The sequence below is a fragment of the Myotis lucifugus genome, unplaced genomic scaffold (assembly GCF_000147115.1).
Source record: "Myotis lucifugus unplaced genomic scaffold, Myoluc2.0 scaffold_487, whole genome shotgun sequence".
NCBI classification, from domain to species: Eukaryota; Metazoa; Chordata; class Mammalia; order Chiroptera; family Vespertilionidae; genus Myotis; species Myotis lucifugus.
The window spans coordinates 258,873-277,281 of NW_005871535.1; the positions used below are offsets into that span (position 1 = coordinate 258,873).

General features: G+C 36.2%; 1 protein-coding gene across 6 annotated transcripts in view; it reads left to right on the forward strand.

Moving 5' to 3' along the window:
* USO1 (USO1 vesicle transport factor) overlaps window positions 1-18,409 on the forward strand; it is a 76,032-nt gene that overhangs the window by 10,730 nt on the left and 46,893 nt on the right. For 2 of the 6 annotated variants that reach the window (XM_006103509.3, XM_006103511.3), the window contains exons 2-5: window positions 6,735-6,821; window positions 6,896-6,960; window positions 11,583-11,659; window positions 13,927-13,938. In XM_006103509.3, coding sequence (XP_006103571.1) covers window positions 6,735-6,821; window positions 6,896-6,960; window positions 11,583-11,659; window positions 13,927-13,938 — 241 coding nt within the window. Of the gene's footprint in view, window positions 1-2,010; window positions 2,085-6,734; window positions 6,822-6,895; window positions 6,961-11,582; window positions 11,660-13,926; window positions 13,939-18,409 lie in introns of all 6 variants that reach the window. The other 4 variants (XM_006103512.3, XM_006103510.3, XM_023744810.1 and 1 more) reach the window with 3 other exon arrangements.

The window sequence follows — 18,409 nt, forward strand, 5'->3', positions numbered from 1 at the left end:
GGAAGTTCCCCAACTCCCTGATTCACCTTAGGCTCTGTGTATGACAGAGTAGGAGCCCCAACCCCCTGATGGAGCCTGCTCATGCATGACAGAGAGCAGCGTCCCAACCCCCTGATTGGCCCTACCTTGAGTATGACAGGAGGGCGGTGCCCCAACCCGTCAATCGGGCCGTACCCTGAGCGTGACTAGGGGGTGGCATCGCAACCTCCCGATCCGCCCTGCTCTGTGCATGACAGGCGGCGGCGCCCCAACTCCCCAATCGGCCCTGCTCTGAGCCTGACCAGGGGCTGCACCTAGGGATTGGGCCTGCCCTCTGCCACCCGGGAGCGGGCCTAAGCCAGCAGGTTATCTCCCGAGGGGTCCCAGACTGCGAGAGGGCACAGGCCGGGCTGAGGGACCCCCCCACCCCCCACCCCGAGCGCACAAATTTTTGTCCACCGGGCCTCTAGTAAAAGTATAACATGCTAATTAGACTGGAGGTCCTTCCGGACAGCTTTCTGGACCAGACAAAGCCTGGGCTGCGAGGGAAGCCTGGGTCCCGGGTGCCAGAGAGAAGCCAGTGCTGGAAGCCAGGGGAAGGAAGGCCTACTCTAGCATGAATTTTGTGCATCTCCTGCGCAGTGCCGCCCGCCTCTCCCACGGTGTCACCAGCCCTAAGTCCCCATCGGCCCTGCCCTGAGTGTGACAGTGGCGGCACCCCAACCCCCTGATCGGCCCTGCTCCCAGCCCTAAGTCCTCGCAGCTGCTGTGGCTTTGTCCGGATGGACGTCTGGAAGATGTCCTAATTAGCATGTTACCCTTTTATTTGTATAGATGTGTGTGTGTGTGTGTGTACTATGTGATGTAAAATTGTTTTGGTTCATAGATGTATGCACATTTAAAAACTCATTTTTCTTTGAATATGAAATGCCATTTTCTAAATTAAAATATGTGTAAATAAATATAAAGTGAGAAATCATTTTCTGTGCCTGGAATTCCTTCTTCATGTGATACTCATCCTTTAATTTTTGACTCAAGTGGCACACTTAGTATTTCAAAATTAAACAATATCTTAGTTTGCTATAACAAAAAGACCATAGACCAGGTGGCTTAAATAGCAACTTATTTCTCATAGTTCTGGAGACTGGAAGTCCAAGATTGAGCATCTGCTGAAGGCTTACTTCCTAGTTTATACATAGCCATTTTCTCACTATGGGAAAGAAATATAGGAGCTAGCTCTCCAGGGCCTCTTTATAAGGGCACTAATCCCATTCATGAAGGCTCCACCCTATGACATACCCTCCCAAAGGACCCACCTCCTACTACTATCACATTGAGGGTTAGGATTTCAACATATGCATTTGGGAGAGGGGGATATAAGCATTCAGCCTATAACAGTTTTACTTTCATATAAAATTGATTGCTTTTTCTTTTATGCTCCTGCTTTACTCAGCATATACTTATATACCTTTAACTTGTTATTATACTTTATTTATATGACTGTTTGTGCAAGCTCCTGTGGCCAGAGACCATATCTTTAATTTTGATTAGTACAACAAATGTATATGTGTAGTCATTGTGTTTATTGACTGAGTAATGACTGTGTAGTCTAATCTAAAAAATTTGTGCTTTATCCTGCAGGCTACAGGGAACTAATTGAGATTATCTTTATTCATGCTGTTTTGATCAGTAGGGTGGAAATAGCATCTTTGAAAGATGAATTTAGTTAGTCATGAAAATACCCTAGAAATTCCAAAAAAACCCAAACCATTTCACTGTATTACAGTTTGCTCTTTTCTGCTTATAAAGATAATTCCTATTTATTATCAAAATTCAAACATCAGAAGTAATATAGACAATGAATATTTCTAGCATCCCACTAAAATATATGGTGCATAGTCTTAATTTTTTTATTCATATTCAAATGGTTTCTTATTAATGTAGTTTTAAACCAAAATGAACTCATGTTGAGCATATTGTCTGGTTTTTTATTTTTTCAGTTACTATATCTTGAACATCTTTTCTTGTTAGTAAATGTGAATCTGCTTTATTCAACTTGACCAGCTGCATAGTGTACAGAGTGGAGCAAAAGTTGGTTTATAATTGTGAGTACACAAAACAGAGTTTATTCTTATATTATTATTTATTATTTATTAATTATTGCATTATTTTCCATGCGAACGGCTATAAACCCACCTTGTATGTGTACCATGTGTACCATGTATTTCACTATTCTCTGGCTGACAGATTAACCTTTAGATTGTTTTATTTTTTATTTTTTTAATTAACAGCAGAAATTTATTGCTCACAGTTCTGGAGGCTGGAAATCTGAGATCAGGGTGCCAGCACAGTCAGGTTAGAACCCTCTTCCGTGTAGCAGGCTTATTATATCCTTACAGGGTGGAAGGTAGATTTCCTTTTTAGCTATTAAAAATATTGCTACAAAGAGCATTCTTATATATAACATTTTGTAGGTCTAGGCTTTTTTTTTTTTTAATCCTAACCCAAGGATATGTTTAGAGAAAGGAAGGGGGAGAGGGAGAGAGAGAGACATAGATCGTTTGCCTCCCATACTAACCCGACCTGGGATCAATCCTGCAACCTAGGTATAGTGCCCTGACCAGGAATCAAACCTGCAACCTTTTTTTATTCTACAGACAACACACCAACCAATTGAGCCACCCAGCCAGGTGCTATGAGCATATTTTTAAAGGATAAATTCCTAGAAGTAGGAATGCCTGGCTGAAAGGGTATAAACATTTTAAGTTGTAATAGTTTTTGCCAAATTGCCACTTTTTTGGTTACCTTCCTTCTGAGAGAATATAAGCAAGTTCACTTTGTTGTTGTTGTTAATCCTCACTGGAGGATATTTTTCCATTGATTTTTAGACATAGTGTAAGAGAGGAGGAAAGACAGAGAGAGAGTAACATCAATGTGAGAGAGACATGTGGGTTGTTAGCCTCCCACATAAGCCCAACCAGGGCCAGGTATTGAGGCTGCAAGCGAGGTATGTGCCCTTGACCAGTATCGAACCTGGTCCACAGACTGACACTCCAACCACTGAGCCAAATAGGGTAGGGCAGCAAGTTCACTAATTTATATCTTTGTTTATCCTGGATAGTTGTATTTTAAACATTTTATAGAAGTATATAGAAAAGTACACATGTGATATATGTAAATCTTAACATACCCAGATAACCAACAAGGAACAGAAGAACATTGCTAGCACCTCTGCAGTCCCCTTTGTGCTTCATTCAGTCGCTGCCCACCCCCATGAGTAATCACTGTCCTGACTTCTAATAGCATAGATTAGTTTTGATTTTTATTTCATAAAAATGGAATAATTTGGTATGTGCTACTATTTTAATTTTGTGAATCTGTTAGATAAAAATAACCTTATTGCTATTTTATCGTCATAATAAATGAGATTACTATCATTCTGTATATCTCAAAGCTTTAAAACAACAGCAATGCTGAAATGTTAGCATGTTAGAACACAAAATAAATGAAGTCTTAGGGTTATGATTATCTCACTCCAATATTCCTAAAGCTAAGTATCTCCACCACCATCAAATAGCTTTCACATTGAACGAATAATGATTGAGGAGCTTCCAGACATGGAAATTCACATTTTGACATAAGTCTCTATACATCCACCAAAGATGGGACTGAGGCTGGAATTAAAGTCCTGCATTGCACTAGGACAAACTACTGCATTGCACTACCCCTACCCAGGGGTCACTGGGTCAAATGGGAGTTCCATTTTTATTTTTTGAGGATGGAAATCCCAGATGGAGTTCCTAGATCTAGAGCCATTCTGTGCTTGAAGTCTAGCATTAAGAAAAAGCAGAAAATGCCTACAATAGATTTCCCAGTCATAATATAAACTACCTAGAAAAAATTTAAAGATGTGGAAGACCCAAGTAGAGGAAATTACAATCATGCTTATTAGGAAAACTATTTTTGGCCTAAGAAATTTTTTTTAATTGTTTTATTGCTTAAAGTATTACAAAGAGTATTACATATGTCTCCTTTTTTTCCCGCCCTTAACAATCCCCCGGCCTCCCCTACCCCCCAGTGTCTTATGTCCATTGGTTATGCTTATATGCATGCATACAAGTCCTTCGGTTGATCTTACCCCCCCCCTCCGCCCCTCAACCCTCCCCAGCTTTCCCGCTGTAGTTTGACAGTCTGGTCGAGGCAGCTCTGCCTCTGTATCTATTTTTGTTCATAAGTTTATAATGGTCTTTATTATCAATGAGTGAGTGAGATCATGTGGTGTTTTTCCTCCATTGACTGGCTTATTTCACTTAGCATAATGCTCTCCAGTTCCATCCATGCCATTGCAAATGGTAAGAGTTCCTTCTTTTTAACAGCAGCATAGTATTCCATCGTGTAGATGTACCACAGTTTTCTAATCCATTCATCTACTGATGGGCACTTAGGCTGTTTCCAGATCTTAGCTATGGTGAATTGTGCTGCTATGAACATAGGGGTGCATATATCCATTCTGATGGGTGTTTCTAGTTTCTTGGGATATATTCCTAGAAGTGGGGTCACTGGGTCAAATGGAAGTTCCATTTTTATTTTTTGAGGAAACGCCATACTGTTCTCCACAGTGGCTGCACCAGTCTGCATTCCCACCAGCAGTGCACAAGGGTTCCTTTTTCTCCGCATCCTCACCAGCACTTGTCATTTGTTGATTTGTTGATGATAGCCAGTCTGACAGGTGTGAGATGGTACCTCATTGTTGTTTTGATTTGCATCTCTCGGATGATGAGTGACGTTGAGCAAGTTTTCATATGTCTCTTGGCTTTCTGCATGTCCTCTTTTGAAAGGTGTTTATTTAGGTCTTTTGCCCATTTTTTGATTGGATTGTTTATCTTCCTTTTGTTAAGTTGTATGAGTTCCCTATAAATTTTGGAGATTAGGCCCTTATCAGATATAACATTGGCAAATATGTTTTCCCACGCAGTGGGCTTTCTTGTTGTTTTGTTGATGGTTTCTTTTGCTGTGCAGAAGCTTTTTATTTTGATGTAGTCCCATTTGTTTATTTTCTCTTTAGTTTCCAATGCCCCTAAGAAATTTTTTAAGTTGGATAATGAGGTTCATGTTTTCAAAAGATAATTATGTAGTTTTTTAATGTTAAAAAAAATTATAGTAGGAAAGGTATCAGTTATTTAATAAAGAGTAAGTTATGGTCTTTCCATTTTGGAAAATCAATATAATTAATATGAAAGTGAATACAGTTTAAGGTAGGAATAATTCCTCAATCTGAGCAGTTAGAATGACTAAAATAAAAAAGTAAAGCTAGCTTTGGTAATACTGTTCCTGTAGGATGAAAAATGCAAGTCAGCATAGTAAAGACTTAGAAATCCTGCAGTGCAGAAACCTATTTAATTTTGTGTAACCTTGTTTCCCACAAGTTTTGTGATCATAGGAAATCTATTAATATCTTCTGGGACACTAGAAGTCTACAGAATATAATTTGGAAAACACTATGTATTTACTAGTAAACACTACTTACTCGGATATATAGGGTACAAAAGTTTGAGTGATATGCCAAAATATTATTTATACAATCTTAGTAAGAACTGTCATTAAAGAATGCGTAATTTATAATAAAATAATAACTGGTTGTTAGTTCTATAAAGTACCTGAATTATAGTGGTTTTTAAAACTATCCTTTATCAGATGTTTTCCAAATATTTTTATCCAATTTGTGGCTTATCTTTTCATTCCTTAACAGTATTTTTTTAAGAGAAGGAGTGATAAAGTCCAATTTATTATGTTTTTCTTTTATGGATTGTGCTCTTAATATATACCTGAGAAATCTTGCCTAATTAAAGTTCACAAAGATTTTTCTCCTGTGCTTTCTTCTAGAAAATATAGTTTTAAGTTTCCAAATTCTTTTTTTAATGAAAATTTACATACAGTTTGATACTTTTGCTTTAATAGGCTCACAATTTACATATAGTTTTACAACTTGCTTTCACACACACACACACACACACACACACACTATTAAGTAATAGTATTTTCATATTAGTACAGTTAATTCTTTTAAGTAGCTACAAAGTATATACCAAAGTATTTACCACAATTCATTTAGTTTTCTCTTTTTGGACAGTTATTTCCAGTTTTTTCCTATTGTAAATAATGCTCAATGTTTATTTTAAAATTCAGTTTGAATTTTAGTTCTTGTAAATTTATTAAAAGTTTTTATAATAGAAAATGTTTCATCTTTGTAGATTATCAGGTACACTCAAAACTTTAAAAATTTTATATACAGTTCTGACTTTCCTTGTTTAAATATATGGTGAAATTATGATATAAACAATTATTGTTTAAAATTTTTTTAAGTAACTTCCCATCTTCTACCATAACCCTCATGGATTATGCTCCCTTCTTGGTTCAAACAGTCATAATAGGCATGTTTAGAAAACTTCGGTTCTACTAATGATTTCTTTTAATTTCTCAGTTTATGTGACTTATTTTATTTTACCCCTCTTCCACCACTTTTATTTTCCAAGTCTCTGTTTGATCTCTGCAATGAGATTAAATTATTACCTAGTTATTTAATGATATAATATTACCTAAATAGTAACTTACATTTGTGAAAGACCATTTCCATTACATCCCATTTGATGATTTTTTTTTTTTTTTCAGAATTAGGTGGTATAAATTTGGGGAAAACTTCATGTTTTTTTTGTACTTTCTCTTCTGTTAATGCTGTTTCATTTTTTCTACGACAGATTCAAAAGCTTTGTGACCGAGTAGCTTCATCTACTTTACTAGATGATCGAAGAAATGCCGTGCGTGCTCTCAAATCATTATCAAAGGTCTGTAACGCTTTGTTAGTTATCAAGTTTATTAAAGTGGATATTAGTTTCTTTAACATTTTTATTTTGTGCAGAAATATCGCTTGGAAGTGGGTATTCAAGCAATGGAACATCTTATCCATGTTTTACAAACAGATCGGTAAGCCTCTTTAAATCTTCTTGAAATTTTAATTAATTTGTTTTACAATCTCTGTTGAAGGAATGAAGGATAAACCTATTAAAACTATTACAATTCTTTTGTGTTTTTTATTATAATTTTTTAAAATTTACCTTTATTGTTGAAAGTAATACAGGTGTCCCCTTTTTCTTTACCTATTGGCCCCTCTTATCACCTCGCTCTCATCCCCCCCCCACCACACCCCCCCAGGCCTTCACTACACTACTGTCTGTGTCCATGGGTTATGCATATCCTATCTAATAAAAGACAAAAAGGGTAATTGACCATACCTTTGCTACACTTCCCATTGGCTAATCAGCAAGATATGCAAATTAACCACCTACAAAGATGGCGGCCGGCAGCCACACAGCTGAAGCAAGCAGGAGGCTTGCTTGCTCCAGTGATGGAGGAAGCCAAGGTTCCCCGCCTGCCATGGCCCGGCTCTGAGCTCTGAAAGCAACAAAGTTTCAATTATAGAAGCTAAACAAACCCCAGATACCTGCTTTCAGCAGGCCGTGGCCTCAGAGCTGGAGCGAGCAAGAGCCAGCTCTCAGCTCCAGTGACGACAACAAAGTTTCAATTATAGAAGGTAAATAAATCCCAGAATAAAAAAAGAAAAGAAATAAAGGAGAGGCTGGGAGCTTCAGTCGCCGGCCAGCCTGAAAACGGCCCTCAGCCCTTCATCCAGGCTGGCCAGGCACCCCAGTGGGGACCCCCACCCTGAAGGGGGTGTGACCAGCTGCAAACAGCCATCAGCCCCTCACCCAGGCTGGCCAGGCGCCCAAGCGGGACCCCCCACCCTGATCCGGGACACCCTTCAGGGCAAACCAGCCAGCCCCCACCCATGCACCAGGCCTCTATCCTATGTAGTAAAAGGGTAATATGCAAACTGACCCTAACAGCAGAAAGACTGGGAATGACTGGTCACTATGACACACACTGACCACCAGGGGGCAGATGCTCAATGCAGGAGCTGCCCAGTGCGCTCCCACATGGGGGAGCTCTGCTCAGCCACAAGCCAGGCTGATGGCTGCGAGTACAGCTGTGGTGGTGGGAGCCTCTCCTGCTCCTCAGCAGCGCTAAGGATGTCCAACTGCAGCTTAGGTCTGCTCCCCGCTGGCAAGTGGACATCCCCCGAGGGCCGCCGGGCTGCCAGAGGGATGTCTGATTGCCAGCTTAGGCCCAGTCCCCCGGGAAGCAGGCCTAAGCCAGCAGGTGGTCATCCCCTGAGGGGTCCCAGACTGGGAGAGGGCACAGGCCGGGCTGAGGGACCCCCTACCCCCCCGAGTGCACAAATTTTTGTGCACCAGGCCTCTAGTATGCATATAAGTTCTTTGGTTAATCTCTCCCCACCCACTCCTCCACCCTTACCTTCCCTCTGAGATCAACAGTCTGTTCCATGCTTCTATGTTTCTGGGTCTATTTTATTCATCAGTTTATATTGTTCATTAGATTCCACATATGAGTGAGATCATGCGATATTTGTCTTTTTCTGACTGGCTTATTTTGCTTAGCATAATACTCTTCAGGTCCCTCCATGCTGTCTCAAAGGGTAAGAGATCCTTCATTTTTACTTCTTCATAGTAATCCATGGTGTAAATGTACCACAGCTTTTTTATCCACTCATCTGATGAGTACTTGGGTTGTTTACAGATCTTAGCATAATATTATAAATTGTACTGCTATGAACATAGGGGTATATATATTCTTTCTGATTAATGTTTTGGGTTTCTTAGGATGTTCCTAGAAGTGGAATCACTGGGTCAAATGGCAGTTCCATTTTTAATTTTTTTGATGAAACTCTATACTATTTTCCATAGTGGATCCACCAGTCTGCATTCCCACCAGTAGTATACCAGGGTTTCCTTTTCTCCACCTCCTTGCCAGCACTTGTCATTTGTTGATTTGTAGATGGTAGCTTTCTGATAGGTGTGAAGTAATACTTCATTATGTTTTAACTTGCATCTCTCTGATGATTAGTGACTGAGCATTTTTTCATGTCTATTGAACATTGTTATGTCCACTGTGGAGAAGTGTCTGTTTAGGTCCTTTGCCCATTTTAAAATTGGATTATCTTCCTTTTCTAAGTTGTATGAGTTCCTTATATATTTTGGAAATTAACCCCTTATCAGATGTATCATTGGCAAATATGTTCTACCATATAGTGGACTCCCTTTTCATTTTGTTGATGGTTTCTTTTGCTGTGCAAAAGCTTTTCAGTTTGATGTCATCCAATTTGTTTATTTTCTCCTTTGTTTCCCTTGCTCTAGGACAGCGGTTCTCAACCTGTGGGTTGCGACCCCTTTGGGGGTCGAACGACCCTTTCACAGGGGTTGCCTAAGACCATCAGAAAACACATATATAATTACGTATTGTTTTTGTGATTAATCACTATGCTTTAATTATGTTCGATTTGTAACAATGAAATTGGGGGTCACCACAACATGAGGAACTTTGTATTCCTGTGGTGTCGGTGGTTACTTTACCTCTTTTGTTTCTGATTTTATTTATTTGGGTCCTCTCTCTTTGTTTCTGATGAGTCTGGCTAAAGGTTCATCAATCTTGTTTATCTTTTCAAAGAATCTGCTCTTGGTTTCATTGATCTTTTGTTTTTTGTTTTTTTATCTTGTGTCATTTATTTTCTCTCTGATCTTTATTGTTTCCTTCCTTCTACTTACTCTGGGCTTTTCTTGTTCTCATTCTAATTCTTTAAGTTGTAGGGTTAGATAGTTTATTCAAAAGTATTCTTGTTTTTTGACGTAGGCCTATAGTACTGTGGACTTCCTTCTCGGGACTGCTTTCTCTATGTCCCATAGATTTTTGGATTGTTATGTGTTCATTTTTATTTGTTTCAAGGAAGTTTCTGATTTCTTTCTTGATCTCATTGGTAATCCATTCATTGTTTAATAACATACCAGTACTAGCCTCCATGTGTTTGAATGTTTTGAGTGTTTTTAGTGTAGTTGATTTCTGATTTCATGCCATTGTGATCTGAGAACATGCTTGATTTTATTTCAATCTTCTTGAACTTGTAGAGATTTGTTTTGTGTCCTAACATGTGGTCTGTCTTTGAGAATGACCCATGTACACTGAGAAGAATGTGTATTTTGCAACTTTGGGGTGAAATGTTCTGTATATGTCAGTTAAATTCATCTGATCCAGTGTGTCATTTACAGTCACTGTTGATTTTTGTCTAGAAGATCTGGGGTGTTAAAGTCCTGTATTGTGACTGTATTGCTGTCGATCTCTCCCTTAAAGTCCTTAAAGAAGTTTTTTTTATATATTTAGGTGCTCCTATATTGGATTGCATATATGTTTCTCATGGTTATATACTCTTGTTGCATTGATCCTTTTAGTATTATTAGCACCCTTTATTGTCTCTTGTTATGGCCTTCATTTTGAAGTCTATTTTTTTAGGTATTAGCATTGCTACCCCAGCTTTTTTTTTTTTCGTTAACATTTACATGAAAATTGTTTTCCATCCATTCACTCTCATCCTGTGTGAGTCTTTAGTTCTGAGGTGGATCTCTTATAGTCAGCATATATATGTATCATGTTTCATTACCCACTAGCTACCCTAAGTCTTTTGATTGGAGCATTTAAACCAGGGGTCCTCAAACTACGGCCCGCGGGCCACATGCAAATACAAATATTGTATTTGTTCCTGTTTTGTTTTTTTTCTTCAAAATAAGATATGTGCAGTGTGCATAGGAATTTGTTCATAGTGTTTTTTTTAAACTATAGTCCGGCCCTCCAACGGTCTGAGGGACAGTGAACTGGCCCCCTGTTTAAAAAGTTTGAGGACCCCTGATTTAAACCATTTACATTTAAGGTTATTATTGATAGGTACTTATTTATTGCCATTTTAATTCTTTTTGCCTCTGTTTTTCTATTTCTTATTATTATTACAGTAGTACCTTTAACATTTCTTGCAGTGTTGATTTAGTGTTGGTAAACTCCTTTAGTCTTTTTGTGTCTAGGCAGCTATTTATTTTACCATCTATTTTGAATGAGATAGCCTTGCTGGATAGAATAGTCTTGGCTTCAGATTCTTGTTTTTCATTACCTTGAATACTTCATGCCATTCACTTCTGATCTGTAGAGTCTCTGATGAGAAATCAGCTGACAGCCTTATGGGAGCTCCTTTGTAGGTAACAAATTGCTTTCCTCTTGCTGCTTTTAATATCATCATCATATATAATAAAAGGGTAATATGCAAATTGACTGAACAGTGGAACAACCAGAATGCCCAAGGCCCCTCGTTCCAGCTGGCCCCACCCCTGAGCGGGTTCCCCCACTCTGATCGGGGGAGGGGCTGGCCTGCAAACTGCCTGCAGCCCCTCACCCCGGCCAGCTCCACCCCAAGCAGGTACCCAGACCCGGATTGGGGGCAGGGCCAACTGGCAAACCATCCGCAGCCCCTCACCCCTGATGACCTGCCTTATGGCCCCCATCGGGTGGGCCAAGCTGGACCCCACCATGGCACGAATTCATGCACCAGGCCTCTAGTTTTATATAATCTTGTTAAATAACTGTCTAAAAATGGTCATAACAGTTCATACTCTAACTAGCAGTGTATAAATGTAATAATTTCTTTTTTCCAGTTCGGATTCTGAAATAATAGGTTATGCTTTGGATACACTATTTAATATAATATCTAATGATGAAGAAGATGAAGTAGGTAAGTTTCTTTTGCTATGTATTTTGTACATAAAGTTAACTGGATTGTACTAATTTTATGTGTGTTTTTCTTTGCTTTTTCTTTTTTATGAATAAAGGAAAGACATATGCTTAGTTTCAGAAAAGTATCTTTAAAATGATTGCCTTATATGTAATTTGGAGATGAAATATGATTCTTTTCTTTTAAAAAATATTTATCCCTCTGTTTGTATTTGGTTTTAATTAAGCAATATGAATATTAGTAATCTCTGGATTAAATAATCATTTTTGGCTATTGGTTAAAAATCAAGCTATTTTATTTATGTTATTTGGTGAGCAGTATGAGGTTTTTTCCTAATAAATACTTAAACTTTTAACATAGGACTCATGATAATTTATAAAGAGCAACAACTTGTTAAATTAAGAAAGTCTTTTTTAAGAGCACCAGCCTGCGGACTGAAGGGTCCCGGATTCGATTCCAATCAAGAGCACATGCCTTGGTTGCAGGCTTCTCCCTGGCCTGGGCCAGATCAGGGCTCCTGCAGGAGGCAATCAATCAATGTGTTTCTTTCACATTGATGTTTCTCTCTGTCTTTACCTCTCTCTTCTTACTCTCTTTAAAAATCAGTGGGAAAAATATCCTCGGGTAAGGATTAAAAAAAAGAAGAAGAAAAAGAAAGTCTTTTTTACATCGAATCTGCTTGGTGTGACATGATATGAATAAGTTTGAAATCCACACATTTTTTTCATACATCCTTTCCTTTTTTGTTTCAAATTACTTGCTTACTTAAGGTAGTCGGTCATTAATTTATTTTATTGTCAGTATGTGAAACACTTTACTAGAAGTCTGAATACATTCTGTTTGCATATTATAAAAACATGCATTGATTAACATTTCACAGTGCTATTGAAGAGTGCATTGTTATCAGATTGGTTGTTGCAGTAGGACATAATGGGTTTTTCATTATTCTAGACAGTCAGAAAGGTAGACATATGCATGCATGCATTTTATAAGTCTAATTTACATTGAAATAATAGGATCTTTAAAAAATCTTGAGTAAACAAGGCATAAAGAAATATAGATGATATTGGGTTTACAATGGTTTTTTAAAATAAAAGTAGAACAGAAATATATGTAGATATTAACACCACAGAATATCAGTAATGGGGACATTTTAAACTGGGTTTATTGAATAGGCAAAATTTCTTAGACTTAAATATCCTTTTCCTTACATTTTTATTTCTCTGTAATATCTAGCTTATAACTAACTTTATTAATTTTTCAGGGGTGAAAAATCTTTAGTAAATATAATTTGGGTACCCATGGTAAAAGAAGCTGTCAATCACATGACAGTATTGAAACACAGTATACACAAGAACATATTTTGAAGAAGATACCTATTTTGCCTAGTTATTTCTCTTAAGAAAATTAGGTGCAACACACTTGTTATAATATGTTAAAAGACTCTTTTTTTCCTGTTTCAAATTATAACTCTCTTTTGTAGTTTATAATGGATGATTTTTCTGTTTTACAAAATATATAGCAGCAATAAATTTTAGGTGGTTTTCCTTTATTATAAATTTATAATATAACCATGTTCAGAGTCCTAATTTTATTGTTTCACTTCATATATTTGGGCTCTTTATTTTTAATTCAACATCAAAAAATTATCCTTTGGCTAAAAAAAGATAAACTATTCTGTACTAGAATCACTTTTTCTAAGAAAGATTAAAATAGGAACTTAATCTTTCACCAAAAGGTCATTCTTACCGGCCCTGGCCAGGTTGCTCAGTTGGTTAGACCTTTATCCCCATATACCAAAGTTATGGGGATTGATCTCCAGTTAGGGCATATGCAAGAATCAACCAGTGAATGCATGGATGGGTGGAAAGATGGATTGTCTCCCTCCTTCCCTCCCTCCTTCCCTTTCCTCCCACTTCCCTCCATCCCTACCTTCCTCTCTCTTAAAATAAAAAAATCAATACATGGAGTTGACATAATGAACTTTATTTTAGAGTTCTTTATCTTGGAGATATTTTATAACCCTTTAATTTATTGAAAAGTCTGTCTCATCATCCTGAATATATAGCATATGCTATATCTCTTTTGCTATTTGAGTAAAATGAATATGAGTCTCTTCTGTTTAGTAATTATATTGCTTACTTGACATTTTTAAACTCTTATTTATTGTATTGTGAATTCTACTACATAAGAAACTATTTTATCACCCACTTTTTAATGTATGTATATTTATTCATTTATTTATTTATTTTTGTCTACCTTTTCAGATGATCTTGAAGGTAAAAGATTGTATTTACATATGCATGATGCTTTTAGGCATAATTTCTGGTAATATAAAAGGACACTGTCAAGTGATGTTTAATTCTGGCTGGTAAATTGAGATTTGTTTCACTATATAAGAATTCCTTAATTAAAAAGCAATATATGATCACCTTATATTGCTGGTTTTTATTTTTATGACTGCTAAATCTATCTATTGGCTAGAACACAGAAAATAATCTAGTGCATTTTTTAACAAAATTAAAGCTATTTCTCTGGTAGTACAATCTATTTGAATTACTTTTTGTGTACTTCCTGGAAAAATTTCAGGCAGTTTATTTAAAAATAAAAATAATATTTGAATATGTATACGTACAAATGTATACACATAAATTTTATCCTTATTCAATAAGAACTGAAAAGTATTTCAGTTCAGAAAATACTTACATGTTGATATTGTCCCTTTAAAGTAATGCATGTATAATAATGTCTGGTTACTGACATTTTTTATATTAATTTATATAACTCACCAATATTGTCTGTCTTTATTTCTGGTGATCTGTTTCAAGTTCCATTTACTTTTAACATTGATATTTCTTTAATTCATAATTAAAGGTACTAAGTTTTATTTTATATTGTTTTACCATTTTTTCCTAGACCCTAAACATTTTAAAATAAGGAAGGGAATATCCTTATCTAAAGGAGATTTAAAATGGTACAAAAGAAAGTTGCCCATACCGAACAAAAAGATAACAAAAAACTAGCTTATTAAGATATATAGCTTTACTTTTGTGTCATCTGAATCCCTTGTTTGAAAGCAGAAAATACAGGAGCATTATGCCTTAACTCTTGTGACAATAGCTCATCCGTGTTGGGTAGCACAGATCAGTAGTCGTCGTTTCTATTATTGTTTCAGCATACTTGTTTAGAACATTAACACTTACAGGGCTTTTATGTCCATTATCTTATTTGATTCTCATAGCAGCCTTGAGGTAGGTGCTATTTTTCTGTTTTCTAAAAATGGAAGCCCAGAGACCATTTAACTTACAAGGTGTCATCTAGTAAGTAGGATAACAGTGGATCACTATATTTTTGGATACATTCTTTCCTCCCCCCCCCCCCCCTAAGATTTCTGTTTTAATAAATTGTGGCCATTTTACTAACTAGATTCGTTATTAAACCTTGTAATTTTCATAACTAGTTTATAGAGGATGCATACAAATGTTAAAAAAATATAGGTGTGCTTTTTTTAACTAATTCACTATGGTGTAAAAGAAGATATACTTCATAGTCCCTCACTCTGACTTAGGACTACTTTTGTTAAAGTATCTTTTTTTATAAAATAGTTTTGTCCTGCTGATATGGAGTGGAATTTCAAAGAGAAGGTCCACAAATGTTTTTGAGCATTATTTATACCTCTGGAAAAAAGATAACTGTAAATACATTTGAAGAATAAATGTATTTAGTTAAAAACCAATTATATAAATAGGCCTAAAATGTTTTCAAGGGTATATAAGGACTTTTTAAAAAGCAGTCTTTAATTCTATATACCTGTCTTCGGTTTCTTTTTAACTATAGTAACAAAGGGCCATTTAGTTCTTATTTTATTTTTTCATTTATCTTATAATAAAGAGTACTTACTTTTACAGGTTATAAGTATAGCATATAAAATACAAGATATAAAAATAGACTTAGCTCTAGGAGTTTTAGAGCTAAGTATATTTAATGAGAGAGGATGCTTGTCTCATATCAGAGGTTACATGTAAAACATATATACTTTTTCATAGGTCTAATTTTGATTTACAACTTTTAGGTATAATTAACGTAGTCATTTTAGCTTAAGTTACTGCTACACCAAAATAGTTTGTATACGTTACTTTAATTGCTTAGCTAGTTTTTGTGGGACTCTACATGTCTTTTTTTATATATATATTTTTTTATTGATTTCAGAGAGGAAGGGAGAGGGAGAGAGAGATAGAAACATCAGTGATGAAAATCATTGATCAGCTGCCTCCTGCATGCCCCCTACTGAGAATTGAGCCCACAACCTGGGCATGTGCCCTGACCAGGAATTGAACCGTGACCTCCTGGTTCATAGATCGATGCTTAACCACTGAGCTACACCAGCTGGGCCAGAAGTGCTGTCTTATACTTAAAGGAAGTAAAGTTCATTTCACTAACAGCTTTTTCAAATTGACAATATTAAGCCAGAAGGAACCATAGATCCTTGGAACAGGATCATATTTTACTTGTTATTTCCAAACAGCTCTTAATTGTATATTGTTAAGCTACAGTATTTTATACATTAAAGCTACAAAATAAATCAAATATGTTAACTCCACTTCTTGCTAAGTCATTAGCTTGTATTCATTGCAAACATGAATTAAACTTTTTCCTTGGTTAAACCTACATTCCTTAAAGTGTAGATATCTCAGAATACTTTGTATTAAAGGGGGTCCATAGTTAAATATGTTAAATAAAACATACTATATTACCCTCTGAAGCATCACAAAATTTACATAAATAATAGTAAGTGCATGCCCTGACTAGTTTGGCTCAGTGGATAGAGCGTCGGCCTGCGGGCTGAGGAGTCCCAGGTTTGATTCCGGTCAGGGGTGTGTGCCTTGGTTGCGGTTACATCCCCAGTGGGGGGTGTGCAGGGAGCAGCTAATTGATGTTTCTCTTTCATCGATGTTTCTAACTCTCTGTCCCTTCCCTTCCTCTCTGTAAAAAATCAATAAAATGTATTTTTTTTAAATAATAGTAAGTGCAAATATAGTGATTTGTTAATCCATTCCCCTTTTGGTGGGCATTTGGATTGTTTTCAGTTTTTGGCAGTTCCAAATAAAGCTTCTATTAATATCATGTACAAGTCTTTATATGGACATATATTTTCATTTCTTTTGAATAAATACCTAGCAATAGAATACCTAAGAGATAATAGTAAGTGTATGTTTAACTATGTAAGAAAAGGTCAAACCATTTTTCAACATAGTTGTACCCTTTTACATTCTCACTGGTAATCTATGAGTTCCAGTTCTTCCACATTCTCTCCAATACTTGGTAATGGTCAGTCTTTTTAAATTTTAGCTGTTCTAATAGGTAGTAATAGTATTTCGTGGTTGTTTTAATTTGTATTTTCGTAAAGAATAATGCTATTAAGCAACTTTTCGTGTGCTTATTTGCCATCTACAGTGGGGCCTTGACTTACGAGTTTAATTCGTTCAGTGATGGAGCTCGTAACTCAAATTACTCGTATGTCAAATCAAAAAGTGAATGAGTGAGACACGTGATGCTGGGCTGATGTTGTGGCGTTCACTGTGACGTTCGCTACGCCAACTAGCGGTGGGGTATCTGAAGCTGGCTCGTAACCCGAATTTTAGCTCGCAACTCAAAGCAAAAAATCGGCCGAGAGACGGCTCGTATCTCGAAAAACTCGTTAGTCGGGACACTCGTAAGTCAAGGCCCCACTGTATATATTTTTCTTTTTGGCAAAGTGTTTATTCAAATCTTTTGCTTTTTTTACTAGATTATATTCTTATATTTCAGTTGTAAGAATTCTTTATATATTCTAGATACAAGTCCTTTGTGATATGTCTTTCACAAATATTCTCCCTGTCTGTGACTTGCCTTTTTATTTTCCTAATATTATATTTTGGAGAGCAGGTTTTAACTTTTGATTAAGTCCATCTTATCAATTTTTTTTCTTTTCTAACTTAACTTTTTGTTTCCTATTTATGAAATCTTTGCCAAACCTAAAATCACTAAGATTTTCTTCTGTGATTTTTTTTTTTACAGTTTTAATTCTTATGGTTAGATCTGTAGTCCATTTCTACTTTTACACTTTTGAGCTAATGGATCTATTTCTGGACTTTCTGTTCTATTAGAATTTCTATTCTATTTGTCTGGATTTCTGTCCTTTTGTCTATGTGACACTCTTGATTATTGTAGCTTTATAATAAATCTTGAAATCATGTACTTAAGTCCTCCAGCTTTTTCAGTCCTCTGTGTGTGTTTTCAAAATCACTTTGGCCCTTTTAGGTTCTTTGTAGTCCCACATCAATTTTAGAATCAATTGATCAATTTCTATTTTAAAAACTGACTTTGAGATTCTGGTGAATCTGTAGGTTGAATTAGGGAAAACCAACATCTTAACAAAATTGCATCTTCTAATACAAAAACACAGTATATGTGTTTATTTAGGTCTTTAATATTTCTCAGCAGCATTTCGGAGTTTTCAAAGTATAGGTCTTATACATCTTCTATCAAATATATCCCTAAGTCTTTTAATATTTTTGGTGCTGTTTCAAGTGGTATTGTTTTTTAAATTTCAGTCTCTAATTATTCATTGCCAGTATATAGAAATGCAATTAATTTTGTATATTGACCTTTCATTCCCCACAACTTTGCTAAACTCATTTACTAGTACTAGTTTGAATAGCTTTTTTATAGGTTCCGTAAGATTTTATACATAGGCAAACATGTCATCTA